This window comes from Bos indicus, chromosome 7 (genome assembly GCF_029378745.1).
Source record: "Bos indicus isolate NIAB-ARS_2022 breed Sahiwal x Tharparkar chromosome 7, NIAB-ARS_B.indTharparkar_mat_pri_1.0, whole genome shotgun sequence".
NCBI classification, from domain to species: domain Eukaryota; kingdom Metazoa; phylum Chordata; class Mammalia; order Artiodactyla; family Bovidae; genus Bos; species Bos indicus.
The window spans coordinates 16,210,933-16,231,180 of NC_091766.1; the positions used below are offsets into that span (position 1 = coordinate 16,210,933).

Below are 20,248 nucleotides of genomic sequence, written 5' to 3' on the forward strand. Positions count from 1 at the left end.
GCACTGCCTTCACCCATGTTTGCCCTTGGGGTCCACAAAGGTCGTGAGAACCTCCCCAGGGAAAGCACAGACACGTGTGTCCCGGCAGGACACACCACGCTCCCAGGAGGGGCAGGGCACGCAGGCACGCCCGTCCCCGCCAGGTCACCTCCCTAGCCCCCGGGATCCCCTGACAGTGTTGTAGATGGGGACACCGAAGCCCAGGGGAAAAAGGGACTGAAGCCCAAGGGAAAAAGGGACTCGTCCATGTCTTTCAGGCGGGAGGAGCGGGGGGTTGGGATAGGGGCCAGGGCACGTGCGCCACACACATCCCACACGTGTGTTCAGACACATCCACACTGGCCCCTTTGTGAGTGCGTCCACACCCACTCCTGCACGGGCACATCCAGACAGGAGGGCCCACGCCCCAGCTCCCCTCCCTTAGGCACACCCACCTCCTGCCCCTCAACATGCTCTGGACCAGGAGACCCACTCCTCAAGCACCGCTGTACCTTGAATGTTAAGCGGATGGGCAATTTCTACAAAGGATGGGGCTCAGGGACCCCTGTGGGGGGCGGTTGTAAAGAGACTGACTTGCTGTAGTCAGTTTCATCTCATAGAATTTTACACAGTCAAGAAAACACTGTTCTGTGTGTGTGTTTATAGACTGAAACCCCTCTGTAGTTGTAAATGCACAGACTCAGTTTCCCTTACACGAAATTCACCCACCCAGTCTCACTTATATATGACACCAAAGTGCATCCAGATGCACAAATACTTACCCTTATTCACCCACAAAGCCATTCAAAGTATGACTTCTTACACACATACACCTACACACACACTACAGCCATATGTTCACAACCAGGCACCCACAAAAGCACTTATACACAAAGAGATATGTTCAGGCACTCAGTTTATATTCAGAAACCAGATACACACACTGTTACAGGTGCAATATCCACAAATCCACACAGAGGTAAACACCAGCTCCACACACACAAATATACACACAATACACTCAGTGATACAGGTCAATGCTCATATAAACAGATAACATATAAACCCAAACATATACGTACATTTACTATACACACAAAACTGCACTCTGATATACACATCTGCTGCTTCTAAGTCACTTCAGTCGTGTACGACTCTGTGAGACCCCAGAGACGGCAGCCCACGAGGCCCACCACCCCACCCCACCACCCCCTCTGGCCGGTCCCTGGGATTCTCCAGGCAAGAACACTGGAGTGGGTTGCCATTTCCTTTTCCAATGCATGAAAGTGAAAAGTGAAAGTGAAGTCGCTCAGTCGTGTCCGACTCTTCGAGACCCCATGGACTGCAGCCCACCAGGCTCCTCTGTCCATGGGATTTTCCAGGCAAGAGTACTGGAGTGGGGTGCCATTGCCTTCTCCGATATACGCATCTAGACCTACACAAATACCTAACATTCACAAACACTCCTGTGTTCACAATTACACACAGTTAAGAGGCCCACAGTTGACATAAAAAAAAAAAAAAAACACTATGGAACACACAAGCAAATATTAAACAAATATCCACCAATAGGCGCTCAGACATTTACAAGTATACCCAGTAACATCCACACAATTGCATTGTGTACACAAATATCTGAGCTCACACACATATATTCACACATACACACACACCTCCATGCCAACATACACAATCAGGCTCATACCACAAACAGATTTGCTCACACATATCTGCAGTTCCTACAGAAATAGGCACACACTCATAAAGGGCTTCCCAGGTGGCGCTAGCTAGTGGTAAAGAACCTGCCTGCCAATGCAGGAGACACAAGAGACATGGGTTCAATCCCTGGGTCCGGAAGATCTCCTGGAGGAGGGAATGGCAACCTACTCCAGTATTCTCGCCTGGAGAACTCCATGAACAGAGGAGCCTGGTGTGCTACAGTCCATGGAGTCTCAAAGCGTTAGACAGGACTGAAAGGACTTAACATGCACGCACACTCATAAATGCATCCAAGAAATGGACATTCTTACACAATTACATCCCCTTCCACGATTTACACACCCTGTCACACCACCCTGATTCACACCATATACCCAAACGCAGTCATCCACAAATACACTTACATGTAAATACACATATATGCACAGAACACATTCTGCCATGTCTCCCCCCATAGACATCCATTGCACACAATCACACTCATAGACTCATATACAAATGCACTTGGATACAAATACATAATCCCCATCTATACACAGTTGGAGCCCCACCCCCAACCAATTCTGTTGACATCACAAATCCACACATGAATGTAAATATATTTGCAGATATACCCAGTAACAGCCACTGAAACACACTCACAGCTACAAGCCGTCACACTCTATAAATACACATACTCAATTTTTCACTTATCCTCCTTCATTGACATTCATCACACTCTGATATATAATACAAGTGCATTTAAATGCTCACAAATAGGCACACTCACAAGCACAATGACAAAACACACTCCTGTTTTCTAAGGACACAGGCACCTACACAATATAGATCCTTGAAAACACAACACTCATGAAAATCAAGGACACACACAATCGCTGTCACACACTCACACAGATACGCACATGCAGACACCCTCAAAGACACTCGTGCACCACCCAAACACTTGCAGAGACCATACACTCGTGCGAACACAGACACCCGTTCTTGGACGCTCCCAAGACACAATGAGAAACAGGTGCACCCACGCGCGCGCTGCCTCCGGGGCCAGGAATGACAAGCTCACATTCTCATCTAAGGAAACAACACTTGTGCCTGCACCCACACCCGCAAGCCGAGGGTCCCTCATCCTCCCCAGTGCGCGCACACAGACAAGCGCGCGCGGGCGCGCACACACACACACACACACTCCTCCGCAGCCTCCCCCGCCGCCACCGCAGTCTGGGCCCGCCCCACCCTGCGGCGGCGAGGGATCGGGCGAGGCGAGGGGACCGGGAGAGGCGAGGGGACCGGGTCAGGCGAGGGGACCGGGTCGGGGGCCAGGGCCGGGGGCGGGGCGCACCTGGGCTCCGCCCCGGGGCGGGGCCGACGCAGCGTCGTGAGCGCGAGCGGCCGCACCTGGCTCGCCTGCAGTGGTGGTGGTGGTGGTGGCGGTGGCGGTGGCGGTGGCGGCTGTGGTGGCGGCAGCGGGCCCGGCCCGGGTGCGAGCGCGGCGAAGCCCAGCCCGAGCGAGCGCGGAGCCGGTGCCCGCAGCCCCCGCGCCGCCATGGTGGAGGCGGCGCCCCCGGGGCCCGGGCCGCTGCGGAGGACCTTCCTGGTGCCCGAGATCAAGTCGCTGGACCAGTACGATTTCTCGCGGGCCAAGGCGGCGGCGAGCCTGGCGTGGGTGCTGCGGGCCGCATTCGGGGGCGCAGGTACCGGGGCCAGGGGAAGAAGGGGGCGGCAGGTGCGGGGGGCGGGGCGCCGCGCTGGGGAGGCCGGGGCCGTGGGAACAATAGCGCCGGCCGCCGGGGGCGGGGGGGTCCCCGGGCCTGGGCCCCTCGGCGCCGGGCCTCTGGGCTTCCTGCTCGGCCCGGGCGGTGGACTTTGCCCGCGCGGCTGCGGGAGCGCGGTGGGGGTGGGGCCGGCTGCCCAGCTCCGCGCCACGAGCGGGGCGTCCGGGTCCCCAGGTGAGCCGGGCAGGGCCTGTGGGCCGAGTGGTGTCCCCCAGGCGAGCCTCGCCTCGCCTCTGGCACGTCCTCCCCCCACCCTTTACACCCTTATATCACGCGCCCGCGAGGACCCCCGCCCCAGTCCAGGCCGGACACACACACCCGGCGTCGGCCCTGCCTGCGCTGCGAGCGGCGAAGGGAGCTCCAGGAAGCCCCTCTCTCGCCTCCATGGCCCCGGCCGGCGGCTGGCAGCTGTGACTTATTGCCCCATTTTACTCAGGAGGCGGGCGAGCCCGGCAGAAGGGAAATGGCTTATCCATGATCGCCGGGAGTGGGGGCCAGGTGTGGGGCCTTGTCCCACTTCCTCCCCAAGACCCACATGTGTGGAGACTTCGGGCCACCCCACGGGGGAGGAGGATGCGGGTACATCCCTAGGATTTGAGGCCCAGGGCAGTTTCAGTCATGGCCTCATGCCAGAGCCAGGAGTCAGGGCCTGGCCATGGGGAAGAGGAGTTAATTAAGGTCTGGGCCTTCTGGGGGGACGCCCTGCCCGCCTACGGGTCCTGCCCACTGGTCTTGGCACCAGCTGAGCACAGCCCATCCCCCCTTCAGTGGCCTTCCCAGATCAACCTGTTCTGGGTGTGGGTCTTGGTGACAGCTGTCCATCTGTCTCCTGGTTCCGCCTGAGCCTGTCTTTTTCTTCCAATCTCTTTCCCTGCAGTCTCCCAGGCAGGGCCCACTCTAGGGCCCACCCACCCCCAAATACCTGCTTGAGGAAGAGAGGAAGGCTTGTCAGGGAGAGAGCCCAGCCTGCCCCAGTCCCCCCATCCCAAGTTATGAGGCCACAGAGGACTCAGCTTTGGGAATCAGCTGGGTTTGAGTGCCACATTCCCCCAGAATGTGGATGAATTAACCCAATTCTCTAAGCTTCTGTTGAGTCCTCTGTAAAAGAAGGCATGTATTCACTTTGTTTTCCATTTCACAATTGTCCACTAAGTCCCAGGGCAGTGCTGGGGTGAGTGGGGTCCCAGTTTCATCTTTCACAAGGTGAGACAGACAGACCATGGGATTCTTCTGTGTCTGGCCCACTATACACACTAAGTGGATGTTGCTATTTCTGCTGCCATGACCAGTGGTATTTTTATTAATAATATTATTTGTCCTCTGTCCAGGGGACAGAAGAGAAATTACTATTACATTTTGCAGAAAGAAAAGTCAGGTCTCTGGGAGGATGCCCTGACTCACCTGGTTCTGTTTTCACTGACTCAGCTCCCCTGAATTGTGTGATATGGTCCCGGAGGCTCAAGTTCAGTCTGTCCCCTCACCCATGTTCTCTGAACAGAGGGGGACTGAGGAAGGGGAGACCCCAGGCTCTAAGCAGAAAGTGGTGAGCAGACCCCTGCTTGATCCATGAACTCTGGAACTCTCTACTGATGCCTGTTGGGTGCCAGGCCAGTGCTGGGCTCTCAGGACAGAAAAGATGGGGATGAACTCTGGAGAGAGGACGATGGGACCTGAAACTAGACCGTTGCTTCTTCTAGTGATAAAGCTGGTGATGTCCAAGCAGTGTGGAAGAGGGCTGCCAGCCCTTACAGAGGGGCTAGGGGAGGAAATCCTAGAAGTCTTCCAGGGAAGGGAGGAGAAGGGACAGACAGCTCACTAGAGGAGAGAGCGTTTGGACCTTGAAGGGTGTGTAGGAGTTTTCTAGGGGGAGGAGACCCACAGGGAGTTCTCTGTGCTGTGCCCAGGAGTGGCTGGGGGCGATGAGGGAGTCTGGTGCCATTGGAGAGGTCCTCTCAGGCCACATGTGGGGATCTGAGGGCCCTGGGGAGCTGGGGAAGGTGTTTGGGGACTGACAAGATGAGATCAGCTATGCAGTTGCCCCTCTGGGGAAAAATGGCTAGGGGGATGGGGTCTTTCTGGTGGCCTGGGGCACAGGCCTGAGGAGGTTGGGCAAGAATGCAGGCTAGTGGGCTCCACAGTGAGCTCAGAGATAAGATAAGGAAGGGTGCCATCTTTACACAAGTTTGGGAAGTGCTACATGCAGTCCCTCAGGCCTCCAGAACCTCCCTGTGATGCTCTAGGGAGCTAGGGTCCTGTCGGCTCCACCCTTTACTATCTCTTTGGATCTTGGCCAAGTCATATTAGCTGTCTGGGTCTATGTTTTCCTATCTGTACAATGGATAAGTTTCATAAGAATTCCATGAGCAAGGGGGGTGGGAGGAGGCTCAAGAGGGAGGGGAATATATGGATACTTATGGCTGATTCCATATCAGCGGTGTGTGGCAGAAACCAATACAACATCGTAGAGCAGTTATCCTCCAATTAAAAAAAGAAAAGGAATGCCAGGAGCAGATGCACACAAGGCGGGTGGTCCAAAGACTAGCTGTGCTGTCCAGCGTGGTAGCCACGAGCAACATATTGTTGTTCAGTCACTTACTTGTGTCCATCTCTTTGCAACCCCATGGGCTGCAGCACACCAGGCTTCCCTATCCTTCACTATCTCCTGGAGCTTGCTCAAACTCATGTCCATTGAGTCGGTGATGCCATCCAACCATCTCATCCTCTGTCGCCCCCTTTTCCTCCTGCCCTCAATCTTTCCCAGCATCACGGTCTTTTCCAATGAGTCGGCTCTTCGCATCAGATGGCCAAAGTTTTGGAGCTTCAGCATCAGTCCTTCCATAAATATTCAGGGTTGACTTCCTTTAGGACTGACTGGTTTGATCTCCTTGCAATCCAAGGGACTCTCAAGAGCAACATGTGGCTGATCTGACTTGTGAAAGGCTGTCAATGTAAAATACACAGTGGCTTCTGGAGACCTGGTACCAAAAAAAAATGTGAACATCCCATTAATAATGTTTTTATGTTGACATGTTGAAATAATATTTTGGACATATATATATATATGATGAGATATATTACTAAGATATATATTACCAATATATATATATATTGGGTGAGATATATTATAAGGTCTTGTTACTCCTTGCTGCTTTTTAAACGGTGCAATAGAAAAATTTAAACTTCTTGTGTGGCTCGTATTCTATTCCTGTCGGACAGTATTAAGTGCTCCAATACACATAGCATAGAGCCGTAGTTCTCAACCGAGGATGAGTTTGTCACTTAGGGGCCATGTTTGGGAATATCTTTGGTGGTCACTATTAGAGAGGACAGTGCTCTTGTCAGCTCTGGAGGAGAGACCAGGAAGTCTGCTAAATATGTTACAATGCCCAGAACAGCACTCCCTGCCCCAATTCCCCACACCTATAGCCCCACTAAACACAAATCATCCAGCCCCAAATGCCAGTTGTGCCTCGGCAAAGACACACTAGTATAACCTAAGTACTTGATAAACATTGTGTGTGCTTGGGTTGTGTCTCACTCTTTGCAACCGTATGGACTGTTGCCCACCAGGCTCCTCTGTCCCTGGGATTTCCCAGACAAGAATACTGGAGTGGGTTGCCATGCCCTTCTCCAGGGGATTTTCCCCTCCCAGGGATCAAACCCACGTCTCTTGTGTCTCCTGCACTGGCACGTGAATTCTTTACCATTGCACCACCTGGTAAGCCCCTGACCCTGGAAGCCCCTTAATAAACAGTAGCCATCGGTAGCTCCAGCTCAAGTTGTCGTCTTCAAGGCCCTGACAAGTCCTGCAGGAAAGAAACTTGTTTCATTTTGCTGATGAGAGCAGGAAACAAACCTGGAGCTAGAGAGAGAGGGAGGAGGGTTTGGCTTCAGGGGATGCCAGGAGCTGAACCCCGGTGAGTTGAGGCTGGATGTTGGAGGTGGGGAGAGAGAAGGAGAGATGGTGTTCTCTTACTGTGATGGGAACAGAGAGAAGGAGAAGGATGCTAAGGATTAGGGGCAATGCCTGAGCTGCAGCAGGAGGCAGTGCTCAGATGACTATGGAAGCCATCATTGTGGTGGGAAGGAGGTGGGGAGAGCATGTCCATTGACAGGGCTGCTCAGACAGAGCTATCAGGAGCCCAGCAATGAAAAGGCATGGGGGCAGGCAGCCAGGCTTGAGTGGTGAGAGAAGGAGAAAGAGATAGGATGTTGGGAGACACCAGAGGGAGGAAGACTTCCCAAAGAAGGAGATGCTCGGCAGAGAGCCCAGGCAAGATAGTGGGCTTTGGAACGCCACTGCTGGCCTTGGGAAGGCTGGGAGCTACAAGGGAAGGAACGGATGGGGAGGAGTCCGATCGGGAGTAGAGTGGAAGGAAAGAGAACCTGGAGAACTTTTTTCTTTTTTTTAATTGGAGTATAGTTACAATGTTGTGTTTAGTTTCACATAAACAGCAAACTGACTCAGTTATACATACATATATAGGCTTCCCAGGTGGCGAAGTGGTAAAGAACCCACCTGTCAATGAGGGATATGCAAGAGACATGGGTTCGATCCCTGGGTTGGAAAGATCCCCTGGAGTATGAAATGGCAACCTGCTCCAGGATTCTTGCCTTGAAAATTCCATGGACAAAGGAGCTGATGAGCTAGTCCATGGGGTTGCAAAAAGCTGGACATGACTGAACGACTGAACACACACACACACACACACATTCATTTTCAGATTCTTTTTCAGTGTAGGTTATTACAAGATATTGAGTATAGTTTTCTGTGCTCTGCAGTAGGTCCTATTTGGTTATCTAGTTCATAGTACTATATATACGTTAATCCTAAATTCCTAATTAATTGCTCCCCGCTTCCCCTTTAGTAACCCTAAGTTTGTTTTCTGTCTTGTTTCTGTTTTGTAAATAAGCCCCTTTGTATCATTTTTTTAGATTCCACATATGGAATATTCCACATATTCCAAGCGATGGGGTTTGATATATGTGTTTCTCTGTCTGACTTCACATAATATAATCTCTTGCTCTGGAGAGCTTTTCCTTCAAGGGTCAGGGAGATGGCCCAACTCTTCACAAGGTTTGGGTATTAAGTGGGAAGGTCAAGTGTGAGTTTAAGGTGTGGGGAAAGATCAGGGAGGGGCAGGGAGGGGTTGAAGGCAAGGGTGCCTGGGTCCTTGTAGCTGAGGGCCGGGACCCCGGGGGAGCACTGCTGTGAACTCAGGCACCTGAGGAAGGCCTGGTATGTCACGTTCAAATGTTTCTGAACGGTACAATCCTGCCTTCTTGCATTCTTCCAACACAGGCATAACCCACGTGTACAGAGCAGCGGCTCTGACTGGGATAAGACTTGGGGCCTCCCTGGAAGGCCCAGGAGGGCAGATCTAACCGAGTTGGATCCTCCTCCTCTACCTCCCGAATCTTCCTAGTGGCTCTGATTTTTCTCCTCCTCACCCTTGGGTTTTACTTGGTTGGGGTTCTGCTACTGCCCCCCTCCCCCTGGGGCTTCCTCAAGCCTCCTCGTCTTACCTTGCCCCTCTCTTTCAGAGTTTCCATGGCTGCCTCTAAGTCCCCGGCCCTCCTGTACCCCCATCTCAGCCAACACCCTCTTTCTCCTGCCTGTCTTCCCCCTCCAGATAGGGCTCTGGGTGCCTCTCTTCCCCCCACCCCCACCCCCCCTTCAGTCACCAAGTTCAGGCCATTCACCCCTCTCAACGTGTTTGCAGTCTGTCCCCTCCTCCATTCTATGCCCTTCCAGCCAGCCCCCTGCTCCACAGCTCATCCCACCTCCAGCCTCCACTCTAAGGGTGTAGTCTCCTTGAGACCTGGGTTTGAATCCCAGTCCCAACCTTTTTTTTTTTTTATTTTTAATATTTATTTGTTTGGATATTTAGTTGTGCCATGCGAACTCTTAGTTGCGGCATGTGGGATCTAGTTCCCTGACCAAGAGAGTGCAGAGTCTTAGCTACTGGCCCACCAGGGAAGTCCCCCAGTCCCAGCCTTGATCAGCTGTGTGGCCTTGGTGCCTAGGTCTCCTCATCTATAAAGCGGAGTTACCACGTGTGCCCAGGCTGCCTCTTCCTAGGGTTGCTGTAAGGGGAAGCACCGGGGAGGTCCATTAACCCTTCGAGTCACTGTTGTCCTTAGGTGAAGGCGAGAGGCGTGGCTTCAAGACCCCGCCTATCTGACCTCCATTTCCACTCTGGGTCCAAGAGCCCGCCACCTCCTCTAGGCTTGGTGCTCCGTCCCACCCACCGTCTCTCCTTTGTATGCAGAGCCCCCTGCCAGAAACTCCGTCATCCCTTCCTCTGGGAAACTCCTCTGCATTTGCGCCTCTCATCTTAGCCCAGCTCCCCTATTCTCTCATCTTGGTGCCATCCTTCTTGGTACAGACCTGCCCCAACCCACACCCCATCCACCCCTGCTTTAATTGGGGCCATGTAATTGTATGTAAGGGCTTCCCTGGTGGCTCAGACGGGAAAGAATCTGCCTGCAATGCTGGAGTTCCGGGTTCGATTCCTGGGTTGATCCCTGGGTCCTGGAGAAGGGAATGGCTACCCACTTCAGTATTCTTGCCTGGAGAATTCCATGGACAGAGGCGCCTGGTAGGCTACCTAGTCTGTGGGGTTGCAAGTATGGGGGTTTGTGCCCCGTGCCCTGACTCTGCCATTACCTCCACTCCGCCCCCGCAGAGCATGTGCCCTCGGAGCTGTGGGAGCCCTTCTACACGGATCAGTACGCCCAGGAGCATGTGAAGCCCCCGGTGACACGGCTGCTGCTCTCGGCCGAGCTGTACTGCCGGGCCTGGCGCCAGGCGCTGCCGCAGCTCGAAGCACCCCCTAGCCCCTCTGCGCTTCTGGCACTGCTGGCACGGAGGGGCACAGTGCCTGCGCTGCCCGAGCGCCCGGTGCAGGAGGCCGACCTGAGGCACCAGCCTATCCTCATGGTAGGCCCCGCCCCTGCCCAGCCAGGCCCCGCCCCACCAAACAAGGTCCCTCCCCCACCAAGGCTCCGCCCATCAGCCCTGGCTCCTCCTACCAAGTCAGGCACCTCCCCAAAAGGCGCTACTCTGGACGCCAGATCGCTAAGGCCTAGTTTGTGACCTCCAAGTATTCTGGCCTGGAGAATTCCATGGGCTATATAGTCCATGAGGTCTCAAAGAGTTAGACACTGAGCGACTTTAACTTTCCCTTTCAAGCTTGGCCTGCTTCCCAAGCCCGTCCCACTGTAAGCCCCTCCCACCTCCAGGTTTTTCCTGTTTCTTTTCCCTTGGAGGCCTCCAACCTGTGCTCTGGGCTCACCCTTCAGCCCTTGCCCCTACAGGGAGCCCATCTAGCTGTCATTGATGCCCTCATGGTTGCCTTCGCCTTCGAGTGGACAAAGACACTGCCTGGTCCCTTGGCCCTAGCCAGCTTGGAGCACAAGCTCCTTTTCTGGGTAGACACGGTAGGTGGGGGTTGGGCCAAGATGGGGGGGCGGGGGGCGGGGGGGTGCAGCCGGAGGCGGCCAGGACCGGTCCAGTGACTAGAGTGCTAACGTCTCCCTGCTCCGCAGACCATCCGGCGGCTGCAGGAGAAGACGGAGCAGGAAGCTGCCCAGAGAGCTACTCCAGCGGCCCCTGCAGATGGGGTGGCCCCAGCGCAGCCTTCGGTGAGGCTGGGGTGATGGATGGAAGGAAGGAGGGAGGGGCGGATCTTTGAGGGCTGGATGGGTAGGTCGGGGCTGTGCCTCGAGGCCATTCCTGCTCTTGGCGGGGCGGAAGTGACTCTCTCTCTCTCTCACTCTCTCTCTCTCTCTCTCTCTCTCTCTCTGCCGCCTTGCCTCTGCCCACTCCTGCCACACTCTCCTCTCTGCCTCTCTGGCATCAGTGCCCCACACGCTGGTACTGGAAGCTGGTTCCTGTAAGTGGGGCTGTCTTTCTGCCCTGTCTGCCTGCCCCGCTTGTCGCTGTCTGTGTGTCTCTTTCTGCCTGCCTGTCCCGCTCCCTCTCCTATTCTCCCCTGCTCCCAGTTATGAGCAAAGGAAGTGGGACCCAGCCCTGGGGGACAGAGGGAAACCCTTTGGGGAACCAAGGCAAGAGGGTCATCTCTGCTCTTACTTCTCCCCTGGTATATGACTCCCCACCCAGTAATCCAGAGGCTTGTCCACCTGAGCCGAGGTGGGGAGACCTCTGGGGCTTCTGAGGGGAGGACCCCAGCCCATCAGACACATGGATCCTGACCCCAGCAGGCAGGGCACAGGGAGAAGACCCTTCTGGCCAAGAGGAAGATCCTCAAACCCAAAAGAGGGGAGAGGAACCTTCCTAACTGAGCCTCCAGCTTCCCTAAGGACAGCTCCCTGCTCCCAGCTCTGGAGGCAGTGGGGTGTCCATCCCTGAAGTGCAATAAGGGGAAAGTGACCACTGCAAGTGGGGTGAGGGTGGGGGCGCTTTGGGCTGAAGCCCCTGCCTTTGCTCACTTCAGGGCCTCCTCCTTCCCCCCACCCTAGGGCCTGGGTCAGGGGCTCCTCTCCTGCCTACCTGCTTCCTCTGCTTGCCCTCCCCCAGCCAGGGCCTGGGTCTCTTGAGTGGGTGGGGGAGGACTTGCTGCATGAGAGGCTGCTCTGTTGGGTCCCTCCGTGCTGGGAGGTGCTGGGGTCCCCAGAGCCGGCCAGAGCACAGCCAGGGAGCTGGACGGCCAGGGCTCAGGACAGGGGTCAGGGCCGTCCCCCATCCCGGAGGTGTGCTTGGGGGCCCAGCAAGTCAGCACCCCTCCCGCCCCGCTGACGGCTGCTCCTCTCCCCCCCAGCACGCAATTGCCTTCTGTTTGAAGGAGTCGGGGAGCAAACCCCCCATGGTAATGTATCCCCCACCCCAGGGTCTCAGGAGTCCCTGCCCCCAGCCCCCGCTGCTGGCCTGGCTGCTCGCGGACACCTCCTCTGCCTCTTGCTGCTGCCCTTCCCCACCCTGCTCCAGGCTGGCCCCCCTCCCACACTGGCTCTGGGACCCCCCTGGCTTCACGCCCCTTCGTGGTGGAAACCCCAGGCCTCCCCACACAGCTTGCATGACCACGGACTTGGAGGCCAGCCTGACCTCTGACCTGACACGACTCCCACCCGCAGATTCGATATCGCAAGGACCGTGCGGTGGCCCGACGTGCCCCCTGCTTTCCGACGGTGACCAGCCTCCAGGACCTGGCAAGTGGGGCTGCGCTGGCTGCCACAATCCACTGCTACTGTCCCCAGCTCTTGCGACTTGAGGGTGAGTGAATGGGTCTGAGCCAGATCCTGTCCCGACGAGCCTGGCACCCAGGCCTTGGCTCCTGTCCCCAGAGTATCGCAGAGACTGTTAAGTGTAGCTCCCAGGATTGGCAGACCTGAGTTTGAACATCTCTCTCCTATTAATGAGCTGTGTGACCTTGCCCAAGTGTCTAAACGTCTCTGTGCTGCCTATAATTCAGTGTGTGTTAGTTGCTCAATCGTGTCTGACACTTTGTGACCCCACTGTAGACTGCCAGGCTCCTCTGCCCATGGGATTCTCCAGGCAAGAATACTGGAGTGGGTTGTCATGTCTTCCTCCTGGGGATCTTGCCAACCCAGGGATCGAACCCAGGTCTCCTGCATTGCAGGAAGATTCTTTACCATCTGAGCCATACTGTGTGATTCCATAATTCAGTCCTGCAGCAAATGTGAGTAGAGTAGAAACTGTGTGCCAGATCCTATTGTAGGCACCAAGAGATCCAACCAAAACAATATGGACCTGCCCCTGGCCTCAGGCGGCTCACATCCTAGTTGAGAGAGAATGAACCATAAGTTCATCTAGAGGAATATTCTGGATGTTAGGTACTTTGTCAGGTGCTGGGTAGTCAGAAGCCATTTGAGTTGAGTTCTCGGGGGACTAGCATTCCAGGCGGTGGGGACAGTAGATGCAAAGACCTGAGGGACAGCCAGCCTGTCATGACACCCACCTTATGAAGGGGGCCCGGCTCAGCTCATCAGTCGAAGGTGTCCGTGTATATTGTGTGCTGGGACCCCGTCCTCCTTCCTGGAGAGCCAGGGACCCAGGCATCCTGTCCCGACAGAGGTATGCCTCAAGGACCCCATGTCTGTGGCGGACAGCCTGTACAACCTCCAGCTGGTGCAGGATTTCTGTGCCTCCCGCCTCCCTCGGGGCTGCCCGCTGTCCTTGGAGGACCTTCTCTATGTCCCACCGCCCCTCAAGGTAAGGCTACCTCGTGGGCCTCATGGGCATCCGGGGCTGTGGGTCCGGGCGGCTGACCCTGCCTCTCGCCTCCAGGTCAACCTGATGGTGCTGCTGGCTGAGTTGTTCATGTGCTTCGAGGTGCTGAAACCCGACTTTGTGCAGGTCAAGGATCTGCCTGATGGTCACGGTAAGGCCTGGCCCCGGGCCTGGGGTGGGGTGAGGTTGAGGGGGATAGTGGGAAGACCAAGCCCTGCCTGACCCTCTGCTCTGTGTACAGCTGCCTCCCCCCAGGCCACAGAGGCCTCTACTCCCCAGAACAGCGGCAGCAGGTACATCCCCTGGTGGGTGGAGACTTCCCAGCCACGACGGGTTCCTCCTCCTGCTGGGTCCCTCCTCCTGCTGGGTTGGCTAGAGGGAAGGTGTCGGGGGGATACTCTGGTCTCCACTCCCAAGGGGGGAGGGGAGGGGGATGGGGGGACCCTTGGCTGACACACCTCTCTTGGCAGCTCTCCTGTCTTCAATTTCCGCCATCCACTCCTGTCACCTGGTGGCCCCCAGTCCCCACTCCGAGGATCCACAGGTGAGGGCAGGGGGATGGCTCGTCACTGGAGATCCGCCCCCCCCCCCCCCCCACACCCAAAGACTGCCCCTGCTGACCTCATGTGGGCACCTTGTGACCCCTCCATTGGGTCTGTCTGGTACCTGAATGACTTCCTTGGTGACATTCACTGGCCCCCACAGTGACCTCCTCACAAGGACCCCCTAGTGACACCACGTGGCCCCCAGCTCTCCATCCACATAATGCCCCATCAGTGACTCACCCACTGACACCCCATAGCTTACCCCACCCAGGGTCCCCAGTGACCCCAGAATGACCACTCATCACCCCTCCCCAGGCTCGCTGAAGTCCTCCCCGTCCATGTCCCACATGGAGGCCCTCGGCAAAGCCTGGAACCGTCAGCTCAGGTGAGCACATCGAAAGGGCCCAGGCAGTGGAGTCAGAGGGGCCAGGTGGGGCCTGGACCTGTCCCAGGGGCTGACCCTTCCCTCCGGCCGCCCAGCCGTCCCCTTTCCCAGGCCGTGTCGTTCAGCACCCCCTTTGGCCTGGACAGCGACGTGGATGTTGTCATGGGAGACCCCGTCCTACTGCGCTCCGTCAGCTCAGACAGCCTGGGTCCCCAGCGCCCTGTGCCAGCCCGGACCCCCGCGCAGCCACCCCCGGAGACTGGCGACCTGCCTACCATCGAGGAGGCCCTGCAGATCATCCACAGTGCCGAGCCTCGGCTGCTCCCAGATGGGGCTGCCGATGGCAGCTTCTACCTCCACTCCCCTGAGGGGTCCTCCAAACTGCCGCTGGCTTCCCCCTACCCACTGGAGGGGTCCTCGAAACCACTGCCTGACGGGCCCACCAAAGTACCTGCCTACTTGCCCCACCCCGAGGGCCCCTCAAAACCAGCTCCCTGCCCAGCTGGGGAGGTATCAAAACCACCAGCCCTGCCTGAGGGCTCCCCAAAGGTGGCAGCTTCATCCCCAGCAGCCAGCAACTCTGAAGTGAAGATGACCAGCTTTGCTGAACGCAAGAAGCAGCTGGTGAAGGCCGAGGTCGAGGCCGGGTCCCCGGTGGCCACCCCGGGGGCACCGGAGGCCCTGAGCTCGGAGATGAGTGAGCTTGGAGCCCGGCTAGAGGAGAAACGCCGGGCCATCGAGGCCCAGAAGCGACGGATCGAGGCCATCTTTGCCAAGCACCGCCAACGACTGGGCAAGAATGCTTTCCTGCAGGTGCAGCCCCGGGAGGCCGGTGGGGAAGCAGAGGCAGAGCTGGGCCCGGCCCCTGGCGGGGAGCGGCCAGCAGGTGAGGGCCAGGGTGAGCCATCCCCACGGCCAAAGGCGGTGACCTTCTCACCAGAACTGGGCCCGGTGCCCCCCGAAGGACTGGGGGACTATAACCGGGCAGTGAGCAAGCTGAGCGCGGCGCTGAACTCTCTGCAACGGGACATGCAGAGGCTCACAGACCAGCAGCAGCGGCTCCTGGCCCCACCCGAGTCCTCCACAGTCGCCCCTACTCCCGCTGCCGCCGCGTGGGTCATCCCCGGTCCCACAGCAGGCCCCAAAGCTGCATCCCCCAGCCCCGCCCGGCGCGCCCCAGCTGCCCGGCGCAGCCACGGGCCGGGCCCCAGCCCCGGCCCCAGCCCCACACCCCGCAGCCCCAAACACGCGCGGCCAGCAGAGCTGCGGCTGGCGCCCCTGACCAGGGTGCTCACGCCCCCACACGACGTGGACAGCCTCCCCCATCTGCGCAAGTTCTCGCCGAGCCAGGTGCCGGTGCAGACGCGCTCCTCCATCCTCCTGGCCGAGGGGCCGCCCCCCGAGGAGCCCGCAGCACGGCCCGGCCTCATCGAGATCCCACTGAGCAGCCTGGAGGAGCCAGCAGCTGAGGACGAGGGAGATGGGAGCCCCCCTGGGGCTGAGGACTCCTTAGAGGAGGAAGTGTCTTCAGAGGGAGAGCCCCGCACCGGACTGGGCTTCTTCTATAAGGTGAGCACCTGAGCAGGTGGGGGCGGGGCCAGGTGGGCAGATGGATGAACGGACGGATGGGCAGACAGGCAGGTGGACAGGTGGTCGCATGGATGGGGCTTTCTCAGTGTATGACCAAACAGATAGAGCTGGTAGGGGAACAGAATGGATAGATGGTTAGCCAGGTGGGAGAGGCAGACCTACAAGGTGTGTGTGGTCAGATGGACATGTAGATGCGGTGGGTAGTGGGGGAATACAAAGTAAGTGGTAGACAGATGGACAGGGGTGGCCCAGTAGACGGATGGGTAGGTGGGTTACGGACAGGTGAACAGGAATAGGCAGATCAACAGATGCGGCTGGCATCTTCCACAGCATCCCCTCCCTCCTGTCCTCTCCTCCCCACTGCCCCCAGCATGGCCCTACCAGTTCCTCTTTTGAACTTTCCCATATCCAATCACTCTTCTTCCTGTCGGCATCCCCAGCCTGGGCCAGCACCTTTTACTTGGACACCAGCAGTCTCGTCCTGATTGGTCTCCACTGCCCACCCCTCACCACACCAATCCCTGACCACTGTGAACTGAGCAGTTAGCATTTATTTAAAATGTAAATTAGACTTTGTCACTCCCATCTGTGGGCTTACCCGGTGGCTCAGACAGTGAAGATTCTGCCTGCAATGCAGGAGACTGGAGTTCAATCCCTGGGTTGGGAAGATCCCCTGGAGAAGGGAATGGCAACCCGCTAACAATATTCTTGTCTGGAGAATCCCACGGACAGAGGAGCCTGGCGGGCTACAGTCCATGGGGCCACAGTCGGGCACAGCTGAGCGACTAACACACATTCCCCTATTTAAAACCCTCCTGTGGCTCCCCTTTGGTCCTAGAATAAACTGGCCTCCCTGCTCCACACCTGCTCAACCTGCTCTGGTCTCAGGGCCTTTGCACTTCCTGTTCCCGCCCCAGATTGCACTCCTCACCACTCAACCCCACCCAGTTCAGTCCACCTCATTCTCCTAGGCTGCTTCCTCCAGGAAACCTCTCCTGGTATCTCCAGACTAGGATAAATCCTGCCCCACCAGTGTGCTCACCAGTGTTGCATCCTAGCTGGGTTGAGGCCTTTGTGTGCCCAGAACCCAGCATGGGGTCACACACACAGCAGGCACCCACCAAACGCCTTCAGACCAATGACAAAAACTCAAGGACATGTGAGTGACTGGCAGGCTGGGTCGAAACAGACTCCAGCCGAACCAGGGGAGGGACAGCCAGCTACACTTGGTGCCTGCCCCCAGGATGAAGACAAGCCCGAGGACGAGATGGCCCAGAAGCGGGCCAGCCTGCTGGAACGGCAGCAGCGGCGGGCAGAGGAGGCACGGCGGAGGAAGCAGTGGCAGGAGGCTGAGAAGGAGCAGCGGAGGGAGGAGGCCTCGAGGTGAGGCTGAGCTCAGCCCAGGACCTCTGCCCCCGGCAACCCTGCCACCTGTCTGACTGTGTCCATCTCCTCTGTGCATAGGCTGGTCCAGGAGGAGGTGACCCCCAGCCCCCCTGCACCCACAGCTCCTACGGCCTCTGCTGCAATCCCAGCCCCAGCTGCCCGGGCCCCTGCTGAGGAGGAGGTGGGCCCCCGGCGGGGGGAGTTCACACGGCTGGAGTATGAACGCCGGGCCCAGCTGAAGCTGATGGACGATCTTGATAAGGTGCTGCGGCCCCGGGCAGCAGGGAGTGGGGGGCCGGGCCGCGGCGGTCGGAGGGCCCCTCGGCCACGCTCTGGTTGCTGTGATGACTCGGCCCTGGCTCGGAGCCCAGCCCGTGGACTGCTGGGTGAGGCCCCCAGGGGGCAAGTGGGGCGGCTTGGGGTATATACACAGGGCTGCGGTGTGGGGATTCAAGGCTTCCAGAAGGATGTGGGGGCCACAGCAGGGTAAAGGGTACTGGCTCAGAGTTCTCTCCGCAGCTTAATAGGTCAGGCACTGCTTCCCTACAGCCTGGCTTAGGGGGGACGGGGGATAGTCAGTGTGGGGTGAGGGTCTTAGGCAGGGTTGACCCCCATGTTCCTTCTCCAACTGGCCAGGTCAGGCCCCCTAGGCATACGTGGAGGTAAGGGGGTTTGGTGGGGGGTGCTTGACCTGACACCCTCTGCTCCCAGGCTCTCGGCTCAGCAAAATCTACTCCCAGTCCACCCTGTCTCTGTCCACGGTGGCCAACGAGGGCCCCAGTAACCTTGGTGTGAAGAGGCCCACGTCTCGGTGAGTTTGGCCTGGACGTGCATGTGCCACATGCCTCTCAGAGTGTGCGTGTGTGTGTGTGTGTGTGTGTGTGTGTGAGTGTGAATGCATGCCTAGGAGTGTGGTATGGCACAAGGAGCCATATGGTGATATGGTGCCAGAGATGAAAGGTCACACACCTGAGACAGAACCTAAGGATGCGTCTCTCTGCTCCCGTATTCAGCGTGCCCAGGGCTGGGACCTGGCCCTGCAGGGACTTAGGAGCACAGATGGTATCTGTGGATACATCCTGCTTTGCCATTGTCCTGGGCGCACCCTTCCTGGGTCTCACTGCATACTGACTTCGTCCACCACTGACCGCACCCCCACCCCATCCCACCTTCCCCCGCAGGGCTCCATCTCCATCTGGCCTCATGTCCCCAAGCCGCCTGCCCGGCAGCCGCGAACGTGAGTGGGACAATGGCAGCAACGCATCTTCCCCGGCCTCAGTGCCTGAGTATACGGGTAGGTGGTAGGACTTTCAGGGGTGGGGGGGTGGTGAGCACCGGCCCCCACCAGTCCCTGCTCACTGCCCTGCCCCCTAGGTCCGCGGCTGTACAAGGAGCCGAGTGCCAAGTCCAACAAGTTCATCATCCACAATGCCCTGTCACACTGCTGCCTGGCAGGCAAGGTGAATGAGCCACAGAAGAACCGCATTCTTGAGGTAGGCCCTTGCCGGGGCTTTATAGGGGGTCAGGGGCAGGTGGGGGGTCTCTGGTGGCCTGGCTAACTGTGTCTGCCGCCCACCAGGAGATCGAGAAGAGCAAGGCCAACCACTTCCTGATCCTCTTCCGCGACTCAAGCTGCCAGTTCCGGGCCCTGTACACATTGTCCGCAGAAACAGAGGAGCTATCACGGCTGGCGGGCTATGGCCCCCGCACGGTCACGCCAGCCATGGTCGAGGGCATCTACAAGTACAACTCAGACCGCAAGCGCTTCACGCAGATCCCCGCCAAGACCATGTCCATGAGCGTGGATGCCTTCACCATCCAGGGACACCTCTGGCAGAGCAAGAAGCCCACCACTCCCAAGAAGGGCAGCAGCACCCCCAAATAGCCCCATCCTGGGTGGTCCGCAGGCCGGGCCCTGTGTACTCCGACTGCCGCCCCCTCCGGGGACCAGCCCGGAGGACAGTCAGTCGGTGTTCCTGGGTCCTGTCTGTCCCCGACCTTGTCTGGGTGGGGCTGGAGTCCCCACCCCCTAATTTTTGTCCCGTCCTGCTGTGGGGGCTGAGCTGGGAGGTTCAAGGACTCAGGGCTCAGCTCAGTCCCCCCCAACTGTCTGTCCTCCCCACCTTCTTGAATAAAGTAATTTAAAGAGAGCGAGACTACTGGAGACCACTGGCCATCTCCTCGAGGCTGGCTGGGGGGCTGGGGACATCTCTGCAGGAGAGGTTTCCCACACTCGCCATTTCCTGTCTCCCAATTCCCTCTTGATCCTGCTCCAGCCTCTTGTCTGCCCCCTTCGATGGCTCTGGTGCAGCTTCTGCCAAGGTCTGGCATGACTCCCCTGCCCGGGCCCCATGGCCGATTCCCAGCTGCCTCTTAGCTGAACTCCTGGGCACCTGGGGCTTCCGGCCAGCCCTCCCCACCCCCACTGGCTTCATTTTCCTCCTCAGCCTGGCTGTTATTATCAGCCCCTCCTGTCATTTGGTCCTTGGCCAACTGCTAAACTTGATCTTCTCTCCCTCACCCCACTGCCTACGTTTCTAGACTCGGTGACTGCCTCTGGGCCAGGGGGTCCTGTTTCTCTCAGCCAAGCTCCAGGTCTGAGGTTGCTGCCTTGGCGTGGCCCCCGGATGTCTCCGGTGGAGGAGCTAAGTCATAAGCT

General features: G+C 57.7%; 1 protein-coding gene across 5 annotated transcripts; it reads left to right on the forward strand.

Moving 5' to 3' along the window:
• The first annotated feature begins 3,151 nt into the window (after positions 1-3,151).
• CAMSAP3 (calmodulin regulated spectrin associated protein family member 3) lies at positions 3,152-19,739 on the forward strand. 5 transcript variants are annotated; one of them, XM_070792895.1, is made up of 19 exons: positions 3,152-3,389; positions 10,160-10,413; positions 10,791-10,913; positions 11,022-11,117; positions 11,336-11,368; positions 12,254-12,301; positions 12,567-12,705; positions 13,526-13,665; positions 13,741-13,834; positions 13,925-13,976; positions 14,154-14,227; positions 14,544-14,613; positions 14,760-16,182; positions 17,447-17,586; positions 17,668-17,975; positions 18,301-18,400; positions 18,771-18,883; positions 18,964-19,082; positions 19,169-19,739. In XM_070792895.1, exons 1-19 carry the CDS (start codon positions 3,242-3,244, stop codon positions 19,472-19,474), a joined length of 3,780 nt encoding a protein of 1,259 aa, XP_070648996.1. In that variant the 5' UTR covers positions 3,152-3,241; the 3' UTR covers positions 19,475-19,739. The 5 variants fall into 5 exon arrangements, with proteins under 5 accessions (XP_070648996.1, XP_019819804.2, XP_019819802.2 ...); XM_019964245.2 differs by having other exon boundaries at positions 3,153-3,389; positions 14,709-16,182; XM_019964243.2 differs by lacking the exon at positions 12,254-12,301 and having other exon boundaries at positions 3,153-3,389; positions 14,709-16,182.
• Positions 19,740-20,248: the final 509 nt, after the last annotated feature.

Bases quoted from the DNA above. Each gene is read 5' to 3' on its own strand.
- CAMSAP3 (XM_019964245.2), top strand. From the start codon at position 3,242: ATGGTGGAGGCGGCGCCCCCGGGGCCCGGGCCGCTGCGGAGGACCTTC. The intron at 10,414-10,790 runs GTAGGCCCCGCC...TTGCCCCTACAG, and splicing joins GGCACCAGCCTATCCTCATG to GGAGCCCATCTAGCTGTCAT. The intron at 14,228-14,543 runs GTGAGGGCAGGG...ACCCCTCCCCAG, and splicing joins CCCACTCCGAGGATCCACAG to GCTCGCTGAAGTCCTCCCCG.